This window comes from Pyxicephalus adspersus, chromosome 12 (genome assembly GCF_032062135.1).
Source record: "Pyxicephalus adspersus chromosome 12, UCB_Pads_2.0, whole genome shotgun sequence".
In the NCBI taxonomy this organism is placed as follows: Eukaryota; Metazoa; Chordata; class Amphibia; order Anura; family Pyxicephalidae; genus Pyxicephalus; species Pyxicephalus adspersus.
Genome location: NC_092869.1, coordinates 8,162,906 through 8,188,580, shown reverse-complemented (window position 1 = coordinate 8,188,580; position 25,675 = coordinate 8,162,906). Strand labels below are relative to the sequence as shown.

The 25,675-nt window shown below is 38.6% G+C and overlaps 1 protein-coding gene across 2 annotated transcripts in view; it reads left to right on the top strand.

The window, feature by feature from the left end:
• ADAMTSL4 (ADAMTS like 4) overlaps positions 1-23,333 on the top strand; it is a 133,061-nt gene extending 109,728 nt beyond the window's left edge. Inside the window, exons 8-18 of one of the 2 annotated variants that reach the window (XM_072428890.1) lie at positions 5,769-5,973; positions 7,159-7,331; positions 13,878-13,986; positions 14,498-14,749; positions 15,242-15,371; positions 17,423-17,627; positions 18,739-18,912; positions 19,271-19,444; positions 19,979-20,158; positions 21,189-21,403; positions 23,142-23,333. In XM_072428890.1, the coding sequence (XP_072284991.1) occupies positions 5,769-5,973; positions 7,159-7,331; positions 13,878-13,986; positions 14,498-14,749; positions 15,242-15,371; positions 17,423-17,627; positions 18,739-18,912; positions 19,271-19,444; positions 19,979-20,158; positions 21,189-21,403; positions 23,142-23,145 (1,821 nt within the window). In that variant the 3' untranslated portion in view covers positions 23,146-23,333. The remainder of the gene's footprint in view (positions 1-5,768; positions 5,974-7,158; positions 7,332-13,877; positions 13,987-14,497; positions 14,750-15,241; positions 15,372-17,422; positions 17,628-18,738; positions 18,913-19,270; positions 19,445-19,978; positions 20,159-21,188; positions 21,404-23,141) is intronic. The other variant, XM_072428889.1, reaches the window with a different exon arrangement.
• The last annotated feature ends 2,342 nt before the right edge of the window (positions 23,334-25,675 follow it).

The following is a 25,675-nucleotide window of genomic DNA, read 5'->3' as shown; positions in this document are numbered from 1 at the left end:
TTCTGCATGATTTTTTCTTACATTTTGCTGCAAGATATACTCAACTAAATCTGGTAGTGAGGCACTAAGGATATGTACACCCATGCGATCATTTTGGTTGGAATGGATCTTTCACGATCCTTTCCAACGACTAACGACTGCACGATACATGTCCCTAAGGATTCAAGCCTTGCAGATGTGCCTGTGCTTGCCAGTCACTAGCACATTTCCCTTGATGTAATAACACTGCTGCTGTATCTTTATCTTTATTCTGAGAAGCCGTCCTGGACAGATCCACAGACGATGGACGGCGAACGATCCTAATGCAAGAAAAGGGGGAGAGCATGCAGCGGGGTGCCATTTCATCGTCCTCCCTCCCCGCTCTATAGAGCAGAACAGTGCTGTATGCACAGCACTGATTCATGCATCGTGCAGTCCTTAGTCATTGTAAAGGATTATGAAAGATCCTTTCCAACGACAATAATTGCACGTGTGTATGTAGCTTAAGAAGTGACCACATCAAGCAGATAATAACAAGGACTCAATAGGTCACTCATAGGTCAGGTTGGATAGCGGTCAATATTTTATTGGTAATCAGGTGATCTTTGGATAGAGCAGAAAAGAGTTGGAACTGTATGGTTTTTAATAATGTCTCTGCCTTGCTGGCTTGGAGATTCACCCTCTCTACTTGTCCTATTTGCTATCATCACTGGGTCAGAACATGAGAAAATGTAAAAAAAAACTCCTAAGAGGATTTCATACACTAAAACTGAAAAATTAGATTTCAGCATGTTTTTTTTTTTACTTTTTTTTTTAGTTTTTTTGCTTGAGAGATACTGTATACTCTCACTTCTTGACTTCCAGGACAGGAAATTAGGGAAACATGTCATTGGAACAGGAGGACACATAGAGCAAAAAAAAACCTATCTGATGTTCCACTCTCCAAGCTAAAACATCCTATTTCTGTTGTCTCTTTGCCCATAGCAGATTTAATATATTACTTCCTATCCTGTTGAGACATTTTCACCAGATAGGAAGTTATGCCTAATACAAACTTTTGCCTATAGTGAAGGAATGACAGCTGTGAAGACAGGATGCACCCAAAAAATGAACTGAACCAATTGAGTGACAGCTAGTGACCTGACTATAGGCTTTGTGAAGTGCTACAAAATATGTTGGCGCTATATAAATACTGGATGATGATAATAATAATAATATTAATAAAAACTAAATTTATTTTAGGTAAAGGAGAAAAATTGTAAAAAAAGGAGAATGATCATTGACAAGGAAGCAATCTTCCAGACAGGAACACAGATATATATTGTAAAACTTACAAATAATTACAATTTCATTGACCGTCACATTAATATAATATAATATAATATACAATGTATAAAAACCCACTGCTGGTCTCCAGATCTCCTGGTTCTCACACCCCAATGCCTCTTCTATAGTATGTGGTCTTTAGTGGCAGCCTGTGCCAGGAGACGGCATGTCTGCTCTCCTCTAAAAGAAGTCCCTTTCTACATTCATTCCAGGGATTTGGTCTGGCATAGAAAACCTGTTTTCTGCATACATCTAGGGCATTGTTCCATAAGACTCACATGAGCTTCTGGTATGGCCAAAGCTGTCAGGCTCAGATTTTTAAAACCTACAGAAGATAAATAACACAGGAACAGCCAGATAGAGTTTTTTTTACAGATTAAACTGGGGTTAAAGAGTGGCAGGTGTTATCTGAGATACAATACTAGTTCACAAGTATAGACAGGCTGCTATCCACCTCTGGAATTCTGTCCTCATTCTAGGGTCACTTCACTATTGTTCAGGTTCTCAGTGTCAGAAAACAAAGCTGTAAACAAATTTGTAGGAATAGGTTGATTTTGCTGTGAATGAAATTATGTTACTACTTGTAACATTGTTGTACTTTGTTATGTAGATGGCAAATTTATATTCTAATGCAAAGGGAATTTAAAGTGGAATGCTAGCTACATAATGCACAGAAAACACAAGATTGGAATGGTGCATAAAAAGCAACATAAAGAAATAGAGAGTATCATACAATACTTTCTAATAGATATAAGACACAGACACAAAATCCAGAATACTGGCTTGCTAAAGTAATAGAATGTATTAGGCAGCCATTCAAATTAAAAATATATTGAGCACGAGCATAATAAAGAGCTACAAATGGCCAAAAAGAAAAGGCTCAGCAAATATCAAGGACTTTGTCCATCCAGGTCTAATCTGTTTTACCCTCCTAAAATAACATATTAAAAGTAATACATAAAGTTTGACAGGTGTAAGATAGGTGAAGAACACTGATGTAATGGCTCGCTGACTGCTGAAATTATGGTTGACTATCTATACCCCCCATGAAATTCTGCACATTTTCAAAAAAGAGCAGAAGGCAATTATCCTTCTTGTCCCATTAACAAGGGAATGTTCCACAAGGCAAACAGTTTTAGATGAACCTACAAGAAAATACCCTGACAAGTTGACATACAGGTTATATAAATGACCACCCACCTCCCAACTCTCATTATGGCCCTGGGGGAGGGATCTAAATGCTTGATCAATGGCTTCTAGTATCTCTGAATTGAAAACATGTGATTATCTCTACTGATAAATTCAGCTTGACCAAATTTAATTCAGGTGAAATCTTGAGTAACTATCAGGTTACATCAGAAAGGGTCAGATCTAAAAAGACTAATAGACACAATTCCATGATTTTACCAAATGGAAAGGTAAAAGAATCAGGGCCCCCTAAACCCATGCTCATCCATCTTACTGGTCAGGTTGGGATTGCCCTAGACTCAACTCATTTCCTTGTGCTGAAACATCAGAGTTAGAGAGGACCAAACTAGGAGACTTATTAGCCCCAGCATAGGCAAAAATTCCTAAAACTTTTGGAAATATGCTATTGCTAGAAATTATACAACTTGTCATCATTTGTTCTGTTTTGTTTAACTCTTCTGGACACCTCTGGACAATTGTAGTGAGGAATCAGAAGACTGTATAGTTCTCCTTATTTCTCTATATTGGTTTGTACATTACAAATAAAGCTGCAAATACAAAGAATACTCATGCTTTTCTAAAGAGCACAATCCATGACAATGATGATAATACAAGTGGTGGCACCAAAGGGTGTCATCATTCAGATTTGCCTAGGTTGGAGTTTTAAATGTCCTGGAGGTATCTTCTTTACGGGCTTGAGGCCACAAGATGAGATTAGCCCGTGCATACACAATAAAATGTTGTGCTTGCAACCAGTGCACTTTTTCTTATTTTAAATGACCACCATTGCCTAGTACAGTGTACCAGGTACAGGTTGCACTTCCACTTTTACTTCCTATCTTATGAGATTGGCTCTTGTTTCTGTAAATTTGGATACTGATCATATATATCATCGTGGAGGATAAACTACAGTCAGTCGAAATGTGTAATTAATAAACCTCATGCCCTGCATGTTCAGACCACCACATGAGAACAGTAAGCTTGGCAAGCATTGTGATATTTCAATATCTGTTGTATGTGCATTGTGTTGATTTACCATTGGCCGCCTAAAGATTTGTTGGAACAACATCTGTAAACATGAAGATGTCTGGTGTACGATCTAACATATTCTTATGTCAGAATTGGGTTCATCCAAACACGCAGCCTCACTCAGATCCTTCTGGTCTATAAATCTATAGTGTCTCTGCTAACTGGTCAACCAATCCTGCTGTCACTGCATTTAAAACAATATAGCATCAAGATAATCAAATTAAAGGATGAATTCAGAACAGATAAACAAAATCAGATGAATGACGTTACATCATCATTTTTTCTTTATAAATTGAACACACATTTAGGATGCAGTGATCATTTCATGTTAGGACTCTTTTTTTGTTGCCCAGATTCTGACTATGCAGAAGCTTGATATAGATAAAGCTGTTATTTACTCTGACACTAATTTGTTATTTCTGACTTGTGCCTAACAGATAGTAAAGTGTACAGAGCCTCTGAAAAAAAACACAACTGGGGGCAGGCTAGAGGGTAAAGTGTCAAATGCTATCTGCCGAATGACAGACAGTTGTGAAGTAGTGATGCCTTGATAACTTCATAGCTACACAATCAGGGTGACAGACAGGGGTGTGGAGTACACGTGGTCACCTATAAACAAGACACTGTTGGAAATCTAGGAGTAACTGTCCCAAACACATAGAAACTGCTGTCTGGAAATGGAATTGCGGGAAATATGTTATCTAAGCTCTTCTATGTTTTGCTGTATTTCTAATTCTTTTATACTAAATAAACTAATAATGGTAAAAAAAGATAAAGTTAGAAGTAAGAAGAAAAAGAAGGCTTTTTTAGGTGCTTGGTGATAGACTTAAATTGTATTAGCAATTTCAATTAACAATTTTCTAAAATCTATGCAAAGAAATAATTCTTGCATTTATAAATATAAAAACACATTGTTGTATCTAGTATTGAGGGTCCCAGAAGTAAATAAAGCTTAGCAGAGGTGTTAGAATGAGTTTTTTTACCCAACACGTTTCGCTCACAGGAGGGCTTCATCAGGGACCATAGGAAATACTACAGAGGATAAACAAGGTTTAAACATGTAGCCAATAAAGCAAATACCTTATCCAAAGAGAGAAAATTAATATGTTGATCAATTACAGATTCAGTCAATCAATAATCGTAACCATGTTTAATGTTTAACCCGAAAACAAGGGGGTTCTGCGTATAGGAAAGTTATCACTTTCCTTTCTTCTATAAGCTATTGTATACAGACCTTGCTGTGTGTTGCCATTTATTCTGAAAGCACATAAGTTTTATGGCATTACTAGTACTGGCTTTTCATGATTCTTCACCCTCTCTAAGCTCTGTTGCACAGTGAGTTGTAAAAGGCTGATAACAAGCCACATTCATGTACTAACACTCCTTGTATTTCATAATTTATTGTATTAATGAAGGCAGAGCAATAAACATTTGCTTTTTCATATCTGCCTGCACTGAATACAAAGATATTGGTAAATTATTTCAAAAACAGGGTGCAAAAGTATGCCCAATACCTCAGATTGGCTTCCTTTTAGAAATTAGTCAGAAACGTCTATCACAAATGAAGAATTTAATGGCAAATGGTAATAGACTGGAACCTTACATGGTTGAGATCTTGATGGCTTCAGCAAAAATCGAACAGCTCCTTTGTAATGTTTTACTTCCCTGGAATTAGACAATCTGAGTTTGATAGACTTGTCTGTTTTTTCAACTCACGTCTCTATGTACTTTGTAGCAGGTGTCCAGGGTTTATTGACATTTCAATATTGTCTTTCTTCATGCTCATTGGAGCTAAAAAGACCTTCATTCATTGAGTAAAAAAAGAGGATATCAAGATTTCATGAAATAAAGATGAAAAAGTCTTTGTGGTTTCCGATCAGAGTTGTTGGGTTCATTATAAGTCACTAGATTGCGTTATTTGGCTCACACATGGGCCAAACAACTATTAATTCGAGCAATGGTTGATTGAACTAGAATTGTAGCTCAGTAATTGTTTAAACATTTTATGGAAATGTCTACAGGCAGTAGTGCATTAAAGACTGAGATCAACTCTACTTGACAAAAGTCATAAAGATTATTTATTATTTTTAATTAGCCAATAACTAAAATAGACAACTGTCCCTTATGGTTATATCATGCAAAACTTTGCCAAGTGAGCCACCGGTAATGTACAAATATGTTTGTTCTTGTGAAGTAATAAGGGTCTTTGCACAGTGCTTGAGGTAATGTCCTTTCTCATATTTCAGAGTCCAGGTTGCGATGGCATTCTTGGATCTAATAGCACTTTTGACACCTGCGGTGTTTGTGGAGGGGACAGCTCAACATGCAAGTTCATCACAGGAACGTTTAAGGACACCAACGTTCCAATTGGCTACCACAAAATCCTGGAGATTCCAAAAGGTGCCACACAGATCAGCATCCGAGAACTTAACTGGAGTCCAAACTACTTAGGTAAGAATTTTTTTTCATTAATTGTTTGGCAGTAACATAGAAGATGTGAACGAACAACTGGCAGAAATTAGGTGGTATGAAATAACATGGAGCAAGGTGTGTCACGCACGGAGAGACAGGACCACTAGGGGAGGCGTATGGAGGTGGTGTAGCCCTAGAAAGGGCCAAGGCGCAGAGTCTAGGCCATAACCAGGTTTCCTCTAGAGCCTCTGATGGTGAGGATGTTGCGCTGCTGGTTACGGCCAGGTTACGGTCCTTGGGCACACCAAGGTGGGCAAGCACGGTACCAAATCACATGGCAGGAGGATAGTCAAGAAAAGCCGGGGGTCAAGACAGACAGCAAGCAAGAGAGGTCAGGTCACATGCCAGGGGTCTATAGCCAGGGATCCAGGAGACAGACAGCAATGACACAGGGGCCACTGCGGGCACAAGAAACACTGGAAACACTGGAAACAGCAGGAGGCACAGGAGAAGCAGGGATATCCACAGGCAGACAGGAACAGCACAGGGAAGTTGGCTGGGAACCAACAGACTGGACACTGAGGGGTTAACACAGGAGCTGGACACAGAAAACACTGGATTAAGCAGCAAGTGTACAGGAACTAGTTCACAGAACTAAGGGCTCGGCACAATGGAGACACAAAGGAGACACAAATTGTTGCACAAACACAAAATGGAGTCTGAGAGCTAGCTAAATAGCCAGGGTTGCTTAAGAGGCTAGTTTCTGATTGGCCAGCGGCATGGACGGAGTTGATAAAGCTTAGAAACAGAGGTACGCCCAGCGTCAGAATTGCCTGCATGTGCAGGGGGGAGATGCCTGTGCTTTAGTGAGGAACAGGTAAGTGTGACAAGATATACATAATGCTAACATAAACAAGTCATGGCAAAAAAATCTTAGTAGTGCATCAAGTCTGTACATTTTTAAGGTTTTTTATTGGCTTTTTTTGTAACAACTTTAAGTATTATTCTATATTTGTTGCAAGTATCAGATCTGCTCCAAGAATCAGCTACTCTTTTGGTACAATAATAATCTCCAAGATTCATTTTCAACTTTTCTTCTCGAGAAAGATTCTACAAGTTATTAGGAAACTACCCATTGTATTTACTAGACTATACCTTATTCTTTATGTTCTCCATTACCTTACTGCTAATAGAAAACCTAAACTTGTCTAATTGTAATTTCAGCTTTAAGAAATCGATCTGGGAAGAGTATCATTAATGGTAACTGGGCAGTAGACCCTGCTGGAAAATATGAAGCCGGAGGAACAGTTTTTACCTATAACCAACCTAGTCGTGATGAGCAAGAAGGAGAATCATTCACAGCCTCGGGTCCCACCACTGAAGCTCTAGATGTATTTGTACGTAAGAATTCCTTCAAGACTATTATCTAAACATGAGTCAATTTAACCAATGACACATTCTATATAGTATGTTCCCAAAGATATACATGTCTTACTGTTGACAGGCATAATTATGTTCCTGTCCTTCTTTCACAATCAAATTTACCAGTTGGATGGAAATGAGCTTTAAATTAACCTGACAGTCAACCTTCAGACTGAAACACAATTGTCAGGATTGTGGTGTTAGGTAGAGTCTTGCCCAGTTCATGACAATGGGTGGATTTTAGAGCACACACCCTGTTCTTATACATTCATGCCCCAAAACTTAAAGACAGTTCAGCATTCATCTGGCTTTTTTGATGGACTGCTGCTGTTAGAATTTACCTCTTGGGTTTAAAAAGTGTTCTAATAATGCATGTAGGTTGAGTGATTTGTAGGTGATGTAGATTTCACCATCTAAATCCTTCTTTGTGCCAAGTTTAGGATGAGCTCATTTATTCTGCAAAGATAAAGTCTTCTGGGCTGGGCATCCACCATCCATCCATGGCAAATGTTCCTATAAATGATGTCATTCTAAACTTGATTATAGGTATGAAGTCTACAAGATGACAGAAATAGGATGGGATGTAATAGTAGACGTTCTACCTAATTATATGTCGCTTCTTTTTACTGATTTTTTTTTGTATTTTCATATATCAATCAACAGAGAAAAGAATAAGGCTTTATGTCAACAGACGTAAATTAAAGAAAGATTTTATTGCACAAGTTGCACTAAAGCTGTTCTAAGATTGATCCATTAGTACAGCTTAGTACAGTCTCTTGTCCCAAGCATTGGGAAACTCACTTTAGAAACCTCCATTTTCAAACCCCTTCCAATGAATGATTGCACATTTTAAAGCAGATACTATTATATCCACTACATATAAAGACCCATTTTCCCAGAACAATTTTATACTCCAAATACTTAGAATCAAATATCATTTAAAAACTTAGCAAAACTAAGTGCTGTTCCCACCTCCACTGAAGAAGCCTTTCTGGCGAAAAGCGTTGGGACCAAATGGACATCGAGTTTACCTAATTAACGAATTTCACCAATTTTATCCTAAAGACTGTTCTCAAATCGTGCCTAAATTAGAAGTGAATATTAAATCAATGATAGAACTTCAGCGCAACAAAATGTTATTTTAATTTACGTCTACTGTCATAAAGCCCTGTTCCTTTCCCCACTTGTTTCTTCTTTGATTGATATATATTAAGGGCTGGCAAAAGCTGATAAGACAATAGTGGAAGTTCTGTTAACTAATTTAGCATTTTGACATATCCAGTAATGAAATTGGAGAAGTGCTGTTGTGGAACCTTATTTTTTTTCTCTGCTATACATGAAGTATCTCCAGGCAAAAGCCTTTCATCTTGGTTGTGGGTAGAGTGGGAAAGTGTTGCTGTCTGTGTTCCTATTGGGCAGATCCACCCCTCATTTTGTACTGGTGGCTGAGAAAGAATGTAAGGGGAAATCCAATGTTTTTGGATTTTTTTTCCCGGGAAAAGAGGTAAGAAGAAACTGAATGTAGATATCTCTAATGGTACACAGACAGCAAATGGAAAACATTCAGGTGTCCTAAATCTTCCCGGTCTAACCAAAACAAAATTAGTGGCTATACAGAAAATAACTTTGTACCTCCACCAGCCTTTGACCTGACAGTGAAATCAAAAGAAGCTCAATAATAAGCTCATCTCCTTTTTACCCTGCTTTCTTATATCAGCATGATTCTTGTGAGAGGTCAGTAGTAGAATCCCCTAACTTTCGTTCAAAGAAAGGTTTACATAAACCTTGAAAAACTTCTAGCAAAGTATTGCCTGGCACCTGGACTAAACCAAAGTACCTGATGTTCTAGCTTGGAAATCGTTCATGTTCTCAATAAAAAATAAAAATCACAGTTTATTGCACTGTAAATAATACAGAACTTACATGTTGTTCCAGCATCTTAACAGTGTGTTTATTTTTCCATGGATGGATATTTCAGCCAGAAGAACACCTATCCAGAGGTATTAGACTTTGATTTTATTTGGAAGCCACAATATTTTTGGAGAACCCTTTCCTCAAAAGACCCTTTTAAAAGGAAAATAAACACATCTAACTTGGCTTTATTTTTGTAAAAGAATTCTGTAAGTCTTACAGTGCTATTTAGTATTGCCAATGCTGAGGGGAAGAAGGGTGAAGTGTAATGACCGCAAGAACTAATTCAATTTTTCAATTTTTTTTTATTAAAGGGAACCTAACTAAAGTATTATAGTACTTGGGTATATTTATTATAAATATAATATAATAATAAATATTATAAATATTTTTTTTTTTATTGCGGTGTCCTGGACAGGAATGGATTGCGCAAATGCAACTCACTTTATTGCTTGACACATCAATGTGCATTGTAGAACAGGTTGGTGTGAATGATGTAGGTTTAATTCACACCATTGCATTGTGATGGTTTATGCTGGTTTGATGCAGTGCCATTGCAGCTTGTCTATGGAATGCAGTGCAACTTACGGCAATGTACTAATGCACAATATGGTGCATGCATCATTTATTGGACATTCTAGTGTCCTAGGCATCCTATTCAAAATAATAGGCTGCCCTAAGGCCATACAGAATAAGGTGCATCTGCACACCAAAGAAGTGGTATCCAAATATTTTATTATGTGCCAATTTTGTCCTCCAATATTGCTATAGCTTCTGCTCTATTTTCTTTTAGCTCAAAGCACTGTAGAATATTAACATATAATAAATTGTGGCGCCAGGGTTAGGGCACATCTAGAGTCACAGATTATAAAGAAAATCCATTAAATGTAATGAGTTTGTCGTACCGCCACAGCTTCCTATAATCCACACACAAGGGCGCACAAAGTTTAACAAAACACATTCTTCCCCAAAACAACACACTGCGCTCAGCAATAGAATGGAAACTTCAGGCATTATGATTGGATGATTGATGGTGGTGTCACTGCAGGACAGGTTTTGTAATTAGCTGAATATCCTTTATCCAGGAACCATGCCCTGTTTTACTGACCCGTGTCCTAGTTGGTAGAGATTCAGCACCTTGTTGCTGGTTGATGTCTTGATTCATATCCTTCCATTCAGTGATGTGCGAACTGCGTGGAAAGTGTGATTTTCTACTTAGTAAAGAGCAAAGCTTTTCTTTCTGAAAGAAAGTGAATTCCAGGTGTTTGTTCTAACAGGTAGATAGAAACTTGTCAAAGCTAAAAAGGTTCCCTGTAATTGTGACGAGAGGGGTGAAAATCCACAGCCACCCTTTAAAAAGTTTATAAATAACTACATACCAGGCCATTTTGTAACTTGTCCCACCGGTTTAATAATCGGATTTCACTTCTTTCAATCATAATATATTTAAATAGGAATTTCCTACACATTTTATTAATGTAAAAGTAGACCCAGAGACCTGAACAGCTAAAAATGTATTGAAAGCATCTTATTTCTTCCAAAAGTGGATTTTGGCTCCTCCTCTTCTCTTTTATTTTCCAAGCTCCTTGCACTGATTGGAGAGGCTACCCAACACATCAAAGCTGGAGAGACAAAAGTGGGTAAAGCCAAAGCCAACATTTGCATATCTGATGTTTTTTGAGACCTCCTGGTAAATTTCGGTTTAAGCAAATGTTGGATCATGTGGCATGCAAGAGCCTTCTTCCACATATACCTCAACCTTTTCACCCCCACATAAACCATTAACCCGGGATCTGCGTTTATTGATACACACAACTGCTCCCAGGCGCCACTCCACAGCCACCGGAACAATATCAATTACGCATACCTCCCTCCATTAACCTTTTCACCAACATTATTACCCAAACTTGGAGACCCCATAGCATCGATGGCTCTCCACACCCATCACAATTTGCCATACCTTCAACCAACACCTTTTTCCTCTAGAACCTCACACTGCCAAACACTCCTTACATCAAACCACCAAACTACCAGGGTGGGCGGGTGGGAAACTCGGACAAATCTTGTTAAAATGAACTGCCCCTTTCTTGTCCCCTAGCCTTTTATGCTCTTTCTTTCCCCACCCATTGTTATAAGATAACCAATCAATAACCTCTTGACAATTATCCTTCCCCTCACATCATCTTGTGACCTCTTTGGCCTTCCCCCCACAGTCATGTTGTCCCCTGCCTAGCTCCCCTCTTGCAGGCTTTTGGGCCTCCCTTTTACACATACATGTGATCAATTCAGTAAAAAACATAGGGATCAGTTTTCATTTTGATTGATTACAAAGAATCAATACCAAGAAACTGACTGTGCATCAGTTGTGATGAGTGGTCAATGGGAGGAGCAGTGACACATATCAATGGGAGGAGCAATGACACATCAATGTTAGGAGCAGTGACACATATCAATAGGAGGGGCAATGACACATCAATGGGAGGAGCACTGACACACATCAATGGGAGGAGCAGTGACACACATCAATAGGAGGGGCAGTGACACATCAATGGGAGGAGCAATGACACACATCAATGGGAGGGGCAGTGACACATCAATGGGAGGGGCAATGACACACATCAATGGGAGGGGCAGTGACACATCAATGGGCGGAGCAGTGACACATATTAATGGGAGGGGCAGTGACACATCAATGGGAGGAGCAGTGACACATATCAATAGGGTGAGCAGTGACACATCAATGGGAGGAGCAGTGACACATATCAATAGCAGGAGCAGTGACACATCAATGGGAGGAGCAGTGACACATATCAATGGGAGGGGCAGTGACACATCAATGGGAGGAGCAGTGACACATATCAATAGGAGGGGCAGTGACATATCAATGGGAAGGGCAGTGACACATCAATGGGAGGAGCAGTGACACATATCAATGGGAGGAACAGTGACAAATATCAATGGGAGGAGTGGTAACATGATTGGGGGAACATGATACAAATCCAAAGAAGGTGCTGTAATGTCAGTGGGGCATGTAGCACATAAATAATGTCTCCTAAAGAGGAGATGACCTTTGCAGGTGGGAACAAAAACAGGAAAAGATTTTTGTTTAGAAATTCAGGAATCACATGGTCATGTATGTTATAACGGAATAACACATGGCAAAATCTATCAATTCCTGTAAGGTTACATTCTTGGTTCAGTAAACACTCAGGAACATCTGTGACATTCTTTCTGACACCTCAGTGTTACTGTTACCATTTAGATGTGATTTGATGCCAGAGGTGATAACTTTAACAAATCCATTATGGCACAGTTATTTGAGTAATTGTGATTTTATGAGGTTTTGTCACATGTACCTTTGTACTTCAAAGGTCACAGGTCAGAAAATGTGTATTCAGCAGTAACTTTACAAGTTTGTTTAGCAATGCTGACAAATTCTACACCTTAATGAACATCACGCGGAGATAGTAGCGTCACTTCATATAGTCATTTATTTTTGATCGTTTTCATTGAGCGCTGTGATTTCTTTATTTATTATAAAAATGTGTAAGGTGACTGAAAGCAAGATATAGTGCTTCAGGGGTGGAAATATTGCTCCCACATTTTGTAAGACAAGTTTTATACTCAATGTATGTTGACACTCAATGTATGTTGACACACACACCACACCATATCCCCATTTGGTGACCATTAAAATGAATACTCCAAAATGATTGGTTTAACCAGGCAAACGTCATAAAATAACCAATGGAATAATTTAGAAGCTGGATGAGGGCATTCTTTCCACTGATCACCACTATACTATGAGCTTCATATAGATGTCAAGGGTTCCCTAAAACCTGAAAGTTATTTTAATGGTTTCCCCATGTTAAGAAGTTTGAGGAAGACTGGCTTTCCTTGGAACCATCTTTTCTTCTTGGAGCCTACAAGGTCCTTCATTGCTTGAGCAATGGAGTATGTCACATGTTCCTTGTAATTTAAGTAGTGTTGGTAAGCTCCAGTGGTTGAGGAACATGGTGCCTGCTAATAATCAAGCTGATAATATTGTGCCTGATTTATTAAAGCTCTCGAAGAATGGAGACAATAGACTATCATAGGAGAACCTGGGTGACCCAGTAAACCTAGAATGGACCTGGTGGTCTGCAAGAAAAATTTGGTGGTCTGCAGCTCTGGCCAGTGTACCCCCAAGTTGGGTCGGGAGAAGGACCCCACTGGCGGGGGACACTGGCCAGAACTGCGGACCACATCCCCTGTATGGATCGCAGGCTCAGGTAAGTAGCCGGGCTGTGTCCCTCTCATCACAGGCTCAGATCTGTGATGGAAGAATGGGCGGAGTTATGTTATGATGACATCACAATGGGGGAGGGTCCCATTGTCCAGTTCAGACACATCCCTTTGTTAAAACTTTATGGTGAAATAAGTAATAATATATTTTAGTGATTTAGCAGCATTTAGGTGCATATATAAATTACCACACTTGATTTCACTTTAATTCATTTACAAACACAACACTTCAATAAAAAAATACATTGATGTATATTTGCATATATTTTTGCAGATTGCAGACATACAACCATTGACTGCTGTTTACTTCTATTCATTCTCTGTAGATGATATTTCAGCAAGATAACCCGGGAGTGTCATTTCAGTACTTCATCTCCTCTCCACCCAGCTCTGATAACCCTGGTCACGTCCCGCACGTCCCACAGCAGGAGCACGGTAAGAGGCGCTCTTCTGACAACGTGCGTAAAGTCTGACAGGATATGTTTACTAGGTGTCAGGTCAATGTTAGATAATACAATTTTACATTGAAATATTTCTCATCTTTATTTAGAATTCAGAGAGTTGGCTTGTTCCAAATCTGTACAATAGTTTTCCACTTTGCTATAGTTTAATCAATAATAGCCAATTTAATTGTGTTCATTAGTTTTCACACTGATATAATATATATGTATGCTTTATACTACAGTCCTTGTTTTACAAATTACCAAATAATTCCCTAAGTGCCATGGGTTAGCTGATAGTACATGCCTTGAGGCTCCTTTATAAAGGTGAGAGAGAGGGGTAGAGAAGGTGAAAAGTACATTTGTGAAAGCTATATAAGAAATTACTGTAATTTTATTGCAAGACCTATAAATAGGCTATAATCTATCTTTAGGAATATTATCTTTTGTATGACTAAGCAATTGCTATATTGAATGAATTTAAACACTGTATATTCGCTTTGTAGGATCTCATAGATCTGTTCCATCCAGTGACTCTATTCCTCAGACCAGTTCCCGGGGTCTTCCTGTAGAGCGTCATGTAGTCCCTCCACCTCAAGCCTGGCCACCACCTCAACCACCAAGACCAGCTGGAACTTTGCAACGTAACGTCCGAATCCCCCCACTTTCTGCTCCTCCCATCCACTACTGGCCAGAGCAGTCTCAGTTCTTTTGGAGAAGAGTGGGCAACACTCCATGCTCCGTGACTTGCGGCAAAGGTAAAGGTCTCTACCATAGTGCAGTGAAACAGCACTTTGTTTCATCTTCTTTTCCATATATGGGACCTGGCAGAGCATTCACAATTCTGTTCAGCCTATTTTACCAATCAAGTATTCCTAATTGGCAATGCAACCAGGTCATCCACTGCAGTAACTACATAAGGACTCAAGTCAAAAACATGCTTCCAGACTGGTGACTGGACAATGAATGAGAAGCAGAAGATTTCTAAGCTAATCCCTTTGCTCTGTCCTTGTGTCATTATGTTCCTATGCAATACAGCCAACTTGAAGGATTCAAGGGGGTACAAAAAACTGATAGTAAGACACTAAAAGGGCATTTTGTCAATGGTATTACACTGACATTAGTTCGAGATTCCTCATCATCATTGAGACTTTATTGACAGGTCCGTCTGATCTGCTTCAAATGGGTTTTGCTCTACTTATACCTAAGGTCACTTGTCTAACCTGTTCCAAATGCCTGTTTTTCTATAGGGTTCTGGTATCCCATTTATCAGTGTGTCTCTAGGAGCTCCCTGGATGAGGTGAACGAAGAAGAATGTGATCTGTCAACCAAGCCGTTCCCTCAGGAGGAGGCCTGCAATACTCAGCCCTGCCCCGCTTTGTAAGTACAAATTATTCTGTATGTAATAATGCACTTATACCCCCACAGCACCCATTCACTGCTACCATACTGCACAACTTGCATGGGTACATGACAACTGCTATTCCTAGGAAGTTCACTTCCTATGACTGTATCACTGCTGCAGGCAGAAGAAAGAATTTCAATCATCTCCGTTCCACTACTGATCAATAATGATGATTGGAAGTAAATAATCATATAGTACATATGCTATATGATTTTTTACTTTCGATCATCATTATCTGTATTTTAGTTCATCCACACCCAATTATATTACTAATATTTATATGTATGTTTATGAATGTAGATACAATAACTGCATGTCTAACAATTTGTTGATGCACCGTTCCTGAGAAAGCCCAATAGGGTGAAAAGCATCAGGTACAACAGTCGGTACGAACAATTTCCTCTGCGCGTTATAATACTTTATAGCTATGTATGTGCACAATATGCTAGATGACACTAGGGCCCAATACTACATTCTATAGACCACAAGTCTCTATTGTGGCCTACTGGAATGATCACGTCTTGTATTGTTGTATATGAGAATTATAATTGACGACAATACTTTATATTTACCAAAAACCCTCCTTTCCTCTTTTCTTGTCTAACATTATCTACACTGTAGGGTTGGCATTCAGTCCTTTAGGACTACTAATTTTACTGTTTATTAACCATCACTCACACCTTTATATACCCACTGTACAATGCAGTAACATTTTAACAAGTTACAAGTCTCTGCTTATTTTTACCTTTGTCAGACAAATGTGAATACAAGAAGGGTATATGTGATTGTCATCATGACAGTCCAGAAAATGAACCCAGGACACATTTTTCACTATTTAAACTTCAAGTTCTATTTAGCATATGTTTAAATTGAAAAAAAAGAAAATCTAAATTGACATCTGCAAAGTTAGCCGACTGGTTAAATACACATCTACACATGATTCGGTATAAAACAGAGAGGCTTTTTCATGTCCAAGCCAATTATTTATACAGAATGTTTGCAGAATAGTTTGGATCGGATGGCTGGACTTATATTGGCATAGCGGTAATATCCAACCGCCTGCCTACTGCAAATATAGAGCATACAGTGCCATCTAGTGGGATGCAGGAATACTGCAACCAAATCTCATTACCAATTTCTAATATTTAAAAAATGTTAATTCCAAAAAATATTATCAGCAATATTCTGGTGATTTTTATTGCCATTTTGAATTCACACATTTATCAACTATTGATTTCCTTAAAAATTATTTTATAGTTTTCTTTTTATTGCAAAACTTCTATTTAAAGACACTTTTGAACATATCCTCATATTTAACAGCCCATTCAGTGGTGAATACATTTTTTCTTTCTACTTTTAAATTTCAGAATGCTATAGAATAAAAAATAGATATGTGACGTTTGTTTTAAATACTTACTGCAAAATGGTTATACGCTGCTTCATTTGAGTGAATTATGTTTCTGAGTGACAATTAAAAAGTATTACAACGTCTCGATTTTAAAGTTTGTCAGGGAATAAAACTTTTTCCAACTTTTGGTCTAATTAAATGGCAAGTTTGTAGGAAAATTAAAATTATCTTTCCTGTGGGGCTGAACCCGCAGTGTTTATTTTTTCCTTGGGTACCAGTGAAATGCCCCATTGGCTGTTTTTTTGATACCCTTGAGTTTAGCATTCAGCTTGCATAAAATATACCACGCAATACACAGAGCACTTGAAAGCTAAGTATGAAAGGAAGGGGATCAAGCGAATACGGAAAAAACATACATTTTTACAAACATGACTTTAGTAAAGGTAACAATCTGTACATCTAATATTTGATTGGTTGAAGGTAGATGGAGATTTTCAGGGTAGCCATTAACCACTTATATTAAACAATTTTATATATAGAGGTCACAAGCATTTCCTTCCATAGTAACAGACCCTGCCTAGACAATTAAGACATATCTTACATTCGACACTTAAAATCAATTTATTTGTCCCAGTGTCCCTTTTATAATAGCGCTTACTTTCTTTTTTTCTCTTGCAGTTGGGATGTTGGAAATTGGTCAGTTTGCAGCCGGACTTGTGGCCCTGGAATACAACACCGTCAGGTCCTCTGCCGGCAGATGTATGCAAATCGTACAACTATGGTCCACCCACAGAGATGTGGTAGTCTTCCAAAACCCAATGTCACTCAGACATGTCAACTCCGTATCTGCAGCCAATGGGAGATCCAAAGCAACTGGAGCTCGGTAAGCAAATGTGTATCCCAGAACCCTTTGGAAAATTGCAGTATTATGTATTGTATTACACATGATAAGAATACATATAGAGACTTGATAATAGATGTGTTTCTGGGTTGTATACCCAAGATTATCTTAAGTGGACCAGGCCATGGCCACTCAAGTATTTTTTGAATATCTTTAACAAACAGTATATGAAGTATTAAAAAAACTCAATAACCTGTATAGCTGAAAACATTGTGAAGCAATTCATCCTTAAAGCTCACATTAGTGGTTTTCTTTAACCTCACAAAACTGAGATTAGACAGGGCAGTCTGACAGTCTTCTATTGTTGCCATTTTTTGGTTTGTTGGATTTGGCACACACCTGCGGTCTTGAGCTGCCCTGGGTGTGTTTGGGATTTTTGGGTGTTATTGTAGCTTGCAATGGTCAATCTGGTGGCCAGTACATTAATTTGTGACTGCCTCCCTAACCAACATAGATCTTTGCATGCCTGGCGGTATAGCTCACCCTTTCCCGTGTTACATACGGTGGTTCTTTCTGAAGTCTTATACATCACTATAAGATGTATAACTCAGTTAGAAGAATGTCTGTGTGTGATGGGAGAGAGATGTCTTAAGCCCATCCGACTAGCCAAATACTTGCAGCAGCCAGGGACTTGGGGAAGCAAATCAGTAACATTTCAAAAAGAAAAAAGCAAGCATTTTATTTTACTTTTAGTCAGGGTGCTTGTACAAGTGTCCTCCCCAGTACAAAGTCAGCACTGGATAAAGGAAACTATAAATCAAACTACTTGCATAAAGTTCAATCTGGCCTTTAATCCATATGACCAGTTACTGGGCAATGTGAATTGCAAAATGTAATGATCAATGTCCCAGAGAATCATCAATATCACTAAACTTTGAAAAAACTGTTTTAACCAATCTGGCTATTTTCATTTACTATTGCCAGCTGTGTCCACACACACATAAGCTCTACAAACTTTCCTAAACTGTCAGCGGTAAAAGCAGAGAATTAAAATATTTGTTCTTTTTAAAATTGACTGTTTTGAGACAGCCATCTCCTTTTGTACTGTTTCTCTATTTTGATCATTCTCATCTTTACATCTTTGTATTTGCAGTGCTCTGTCATGTGTGGTGTTGGACAGAGGACAAGGCATGTGCGATGCATTAGCAGCCAAGGAGACATAGTTGGTGAGGGAGAGTGCAGCAACCGCCTCCGACCTAGCACCAACGAAGCCTGTGACATGGGTCCATGTGTCCGCAGCTGGTTCCACAATGAATGGAGCTCAACGGTAAGTTATCGCCAATAGAAAACTCGTATTACTGACAGATGGGTTTAATATATACAGCTAAGAACTTTATATAAAATGTAATATATAAAGTGTTTTCTATTGCAATACTGGGTATAAATATACAGTTACATTAAATTTACTGTAACTTCATAAAAGAATGTATTGCCCCAGAATTTTTTATCCTATTATCTGTAAAGCAGAACAGGGTAAAGATCTTGCATGACATCTTCTAAAATCCTAACATACTTTGCAACTTATCTAGAACTTCAGTAGAAAGTTAGAAGTTCATGAAGCTTAAATATTATGTTGGTACTCTAGGCTTTGTATCATTGGTAGATTTTAACTTTTTGGTTTGCAGTGCTCTTCAGAATGTGGAATGGGAATTCAACGCCGTTCAGTCTTCTGTCTGTCTAGCTCTGCCTCGGATGAGTCTCAGGAAGCCTGTGGAGGAACTAAGCCTTCCGACATGAGGGTTTGTAACAGTGGACCCTGTGAACGGACAGTGAAGTGGTACACAGGACCTTGGTCTCAGGTAAGCAGCTCTTCTATTTTCTTGCAAAAAGAAAATAGACCACTTTGATGTTTTTTAAGGCATTTTTGGTTATTTTTGCAAAGTATGCCTGAAATGCATGATATTTGCTTTTCACTTGCTATGGGTTTCTTCGAACAAGAGAGTCATTACCTTTTTGAACTCTTTTTGAAAGCACCAGGCACTTTTTGCAGTTTACCCATATTATTGATGGGTGAGATGATATGGTGAGACAAATATATAACACAAGTGCTTATAAACAAAGGGCCTGATTTATTAAAGCTCTCCAAGACTGGAGACGATAGACTATCATGGGAGAACATGGGTGACCCAGGTATGTCCTGGCACAATAAACTCTCAATATTTATGTTATGAATTTGGTTTATTGTTTTATTTCTATAGAAGCCACATTTGGGCTGATTGTATTCACCGCTATATCTAGAAATATTAGCAAAAACTATGTATTAAGGAAATTAAGAATTACGAAAACACTTTGAAGGACTCCCGGTCCTAATTTTCTTTGAATTCCTATGTTAGTGCTCAGCAGACTGTGGTGAAGGCTCCCAGAGACGAGATGTGATCTGCATCAGCAAACTAGGACCTGAATTCAATGTGACGGACCCATCAGAGTGCGCTCACCTTGAGAAGCCCCCTGGTCTGCAATCATGTAATGCTGGATCCTGTGGGTCACGTTGGTTTACATCACCATGGAGCACAGTAAGTCTATCTGTGTAAAAAATATCTGCTAATAATTTAAAAATCTTTGGGAAAATGTATGGTCAATGATATACAGATCGACAAATCAGAGTAATGGTAAAGGTGCATTCAGTAGCAGGACATATAGGTGAGAGAGAGTAAAGCTTGCCAAAGATGTGAGCCAGAGCTTTGACCCTGTAAAAACAAAAAGAATCGGGTTTACTTTAATGCCAACCCCACTGTTTTTTTATACTTTCCTCTCTACCCTTGTTTTCTGCTCTGTTCATCCTTGAGAATGAAAATAAAGCCCTGTGTAGGCTGAAAGTCTATGGCAGAAGCCTACATGGGGCTAAAAACTCTATTACTACATGTGACCATACTAGGACATATCACAATGGTCCAACCAGACAAATGGAACATAGTTACATAGATCAGGTTGAAAAAAGACATAGTTCAACCACTAGGGAAATAAACATATGCCAGATATAAAACCCCATGGACATAGTTGGTCCAGAGGAATGCAAAAAAAGGTACAATTTGCTTCAATAGAGGAACAACAGAGTAATAAAGGAAAGGGTGAGCCTAAATAGTTTTTTTTTGGACATAATGATAGTATTGCATTGTTGTGTGCTGTAATACAAGTGCATTGAGTTGCCACTGAAAATCAAAGGCAATACACCACTGCATTTAGGGTTAAATAATTCCTGTTGAGGTAACATACCCCTTCCTGTAATACAGTGGTTGAAACCCAGACTAAGGAAAGATTGATATTTATTTGTTTATTCACATATGAGATCTCAGATATATCATAACCTTCCTTATGAGCATGTCAATATACAATACATTGTATGACAAGTTTGTATTGGTACAAATGTTAGCGTAGGTGTTAAGAGCTTTTGTATGCATCATCTGGGTTTTGAATGCCCATACAAATCTTTAGAACTCATTGAAAATGTATTAAACATTTTGTTGTACTATATATATATTATGTATAATATATGTACTATATGTACATATATGAATTCAGTCCTGCTTCTTTTTCCTTCTTTAGTGCTCGCAGTCCTGTCTCGGTGGTGTCCAGGTAAGGGAGGTTCGCTGTCTAACAGCCGACAAGAGCTTCAGTCACCTCTGTGACTTGGATTCCAAGCCGGAGGAGAAGAGACTGTGCAACACACAGCCCTGCTCGGCCGCACTAGGTGAGGAGACCAAGACAACTGTCCGACCTCGAACTGATATAGCAGTGCAGGCCTCTCCAGCAGCTAAGAGGTTAATAAAACAATGAATGCTTTGCAGTGCACATGAGTGTCAGTGACGGCCAAGAATTTTCATCAATGCTGCCTGTGTCAGTATGACAAGACTTACAATCCTACTACCTTCACTATACTAATTAATGCCATCCCTATAGGAATATATTAAATATATACAAATATCTAGTAATAGTTAGTCAAATTCAAATGAACTTGTTCATGTAATGTTAAAGATGTTCTTTACAGGACTGCATTATTAGTTCTGCCAATGTATGAAATACCACAGCATTTAAATCCGCACAGCATACACCTTAATGCAATAACCATAGAATGTGACACTGTAGATGTTGATTGTCTAACACCAGGAGGTGTGAAATATGTTGAACCACCCATATCTACTCTTATAATCCTATGTTAGTTGTCAGGAAGTCTGTGTAGATGTTGGACCTTTGATTTTATAAGGCTAAAATTATTGTTAAAATGTAGGCAAAAAAATTTAGAAGTTACCAAATCAATTGGATAATCATGACAGCATGGCAGCTATTTAGCCCTTAAGTGTAAACAAAAAATTAACTGTTGCTAAAAAAAAATTTAATTTATGCTTTAGGACTCCAAACACCATTAGGCATAGCCGTGGTAGGTAGACCAAAGTTCTTGCTATTACCTTGGTTGACCACTGGCATGAAACAAGAGTTCTGCATGTGGAATTGGCATGGAATGATGACCTATGTAACAGTTTCCCTTTATATTACTGACTATAGCATGTGTTAATAAATTTGTCCACCTTTCCAGCCTCTAATAATTCTCTGTGGTTGCGATGACAAGTCCCCTATATCTGGTTTTCTCTGTAGCTTTCTTTGCATCAGCTGTGATTGGCCCCTGTTATGTTGTGATTTATTTGACATTTTAGAGAGTAAATCCATGAGGTTCCTCTAGTTCATGGAGGAGATGATCATGTCAGAAGAGGTCTCACCATCCATTCTGAGAAATATAAGAATACATAGGCTGATTTAAGCCATTATTATCCATGCAACTAGTGACTGGTGAAATTGTATCATTGTAAATTGGCCTTTTGAATGGTAACAAACTTAAGACCCTTTAATAATAAACACAAATCAGAGTTGTCATGATTGACTGCCCACCCACTCGTGCCTCTATGTTGGCCATTGTAGACAATAGGGAGGCAAAAAGAATTTGACAGGACCACAGTATAAGGGTGCTTTACTTGGGGTGACCTTAGTACCCTGACTAGAACCAAGGGCGCATACAACCACCCAAATGTGTTGACATTGACTGGCAAATTAAACTAGCACCAACAGGAGCCTGTGCATACCCTTATTGTAGCCTGAGTTACTGCAAAAAAACAGGTCACTCTAATATGCAAACTAATGCCCTTATGGTCACATTCTGATCCTTCCCACTCTTCTTACCTCCTTATTGTTTACAGCTGACAGCCTCACAGGCCAATAAAATGACAGAAGCCGGAGGAGGAAACCATGACAGTTCAGATTATTGTTTTATAATTAACATACCTGGCTTTTTGGGACCCTTACAGATAATAAGATAGATGCATGGAGATTACTTAAACTGACCTGGAGGGCACAGAAAGCTCATTGCTGGAGGAACCCTAGGGTTCCACTGAACCCTGGTTGGCCCACAGATTCACTACAAGTCTTAAACTGGAAAATATTTTAAAAACAATACATTATTTTAAATATAAAAAAAATTCTAATGTAACATTTGCTTTTTCCTCCTAGATGAAAACTGCCAAGATCGATATCACAATTGCGCAGTGGTGGTCCAAGCCCGTCTCTGCGTCTACGCTTACTACAAGCAAGCATGTTGCTCCTCCTGTTCCCACTCTCTACAGAGAACCAGGACGTCTGAAAACCGATAGCGTGCACATCTCCCTTCCCCACCCCCTGCCTCACCAGATTTTATATTTTATATATTCAGAAGAGACAATATTTATTAACCTTTTTGGCGCTAGTTCGGCCAGCCTAGCTTTGAACGGGTGAACCTTGTGGGCCCGACTAGTGCGGCAAGAGACACAATTGTATATTTGCTTTTAACGTAGGCCGGTCAGCCGCAGGGGGAGGAGTCTGCTTTCCCTGATACTTTACGGTGCTAAATAACAATACCTGTATACCTGTTTTGACCTACTGCAACTGTGACTTGTATACAACTGATCTTGTCGGTATTTTAATATAGGAACCATTTTGTTAATAAGCATAGTGCTACAGTGACATGAAAGCAGACATATAATGTCACATATGCCCGTTTTATACAGGAATTTTCAGAAATATCAGAAATACCATTCTGCTCAAAGTCTTCTCACCCCCAATTCTGAGACATGGTTTGTGCCAAAAAGGCTTTGGGAGGTGAAGGTAAAGGATACCTTAAAATGTACTGCAGCCAATCTGACTAAACTCTGACTTTTACTTGGGCAGATCTCATGACTGGTATAAAAGGGGAGAAGAATTTGAATGATTCAAGAAGAATGGTGTGTATTTGTGATATCTCTGTAACTTTTTATGATTTCTCAGGGGAGTGATTATGTAGATAATATAGGACAGTATAGATCTGCTATAAAGTACCTAAGTAGGTAGGTACTGCCTTTCATTTATGAAGTTTTAGAAGGATGTTTTCCTTTGAAGACCAAGCGAACATTCAGTTTATTTCAGCTAAATACATTCCAGACTCAAAAAAAGGTGTGTCCTACAATTAATTTTCAGCCTGAGTAGACACAGATGAGTCTTTTCTCTCTATCAGCATGTAGAACAAGGGGACCTTTGCTGTGTAACTTTGTCAAGACAAAGTTACAGCTCCCCTATCAGCAGTTTGGCAGATTGCAGAGCTATAGGTTGAAATCAGAAGGGTGTATTTGATACCACTACTTTCATTTAGAAAATAGGGCTCCTTTTCTTCAACATGCTGCTAGAGGACAGACATTTCTACTCAGACGGTGTTTTTTTTAAAGAAAATAAATTGTAAGACTTTGCACATCCTTTGTACTGATGCACCTGGAACATAATTATCTGACTTAAAAAACTAAAGTTCGATTGGGGTTTGAACTGTGTCCACTCTTTCTACAGCAGCAGACTACAGTCTGAAAATGTTCAGTCCTACCAAAAGTGAACCTGAGGTGGCTGTTGAACAGGAAAACGCAACTCTGCTAAAAATCCATATTGCTTTACAAACATCATTCACCCCAGATGAATTGTCCAAGGCGGGCATCATACCTTTTTTTGGTTTTTTGACCTTTATTTTTCCATTTATGTCAACTGAATGAATTGCTTTAAAATATGTTTATAAAATGTGACATTGCCTTAACCATGATATTTCCAAAATAGTTGAAAAAGTAAATACACCCTCTACCTATTCTCCTCCATCAAAGTAGGGGCTAAGGCTGCCATTAGATATTTCTGGGCCCCGTACTAGGTAAAAGTACTGGCTTCCCCATGTCTTAATTTTCCAGCAATGGAAAAGTCAAGCTCTTTTGACTGGGGCCCAGTGCAGAAGTAACTCTTGTTCTCCCACAGATGGCAGGCCCTGGTGGGGACACTTTGATCACTGTCACAACATAATCAACTTAACCGTAATCTCAAAACAAGAAGGGGAACTGATATATAAGAACTGGAAATAATGTTCCCTGGTTCATTAAGAAATCTATAGACAGAAGATGGCAACTGTCCAATATGTCCTTTTTTATGACAAGATTAGGGGAAAGCTTCATATCTTTGAAAGTAGGTTGACCCTTTGAGTGGGAACAATGGTCCTAAGCATAAGGTGACAAGACCACTCTTTTTTCGACCTGACCAGGTGAAAACTTAATTTCTTTGGATGAAGGTCCCTATGAAGGAAAAAAATGATCAAACAGGTCAGATCTAGATAACTGTTCCAGGTCAATGGGAAATTTTGATCCAACCTTTACTTGAGTTTGTACCATCACATTTCTTTTGTGCTATTAGTTCTCCAATTGTGAAAAGTGAGGGATATTTCTAGCTAATGGTATTATCATTTCTATTCAGTAATACTTCCCAAACTTGCTCCAGTTTTTGGCTTAGCCTCCATGTTAGTTTGTCCTGCTTGCTGTGCATTCAGACTTTGTTACAGAGAATGTTCTCTGACAACCAGGTGACATAGGCATACTTTATATTTTCAGTTCCACACAAGCCCCTGAAACATTTTTTTTTCCAAACTATATATTCATTTTTCACTATTTGTGAACTTGTATTCTGCCCATCTCTGATTGTGAAAATGTAATATTCATATAGCAAAATATTGATTA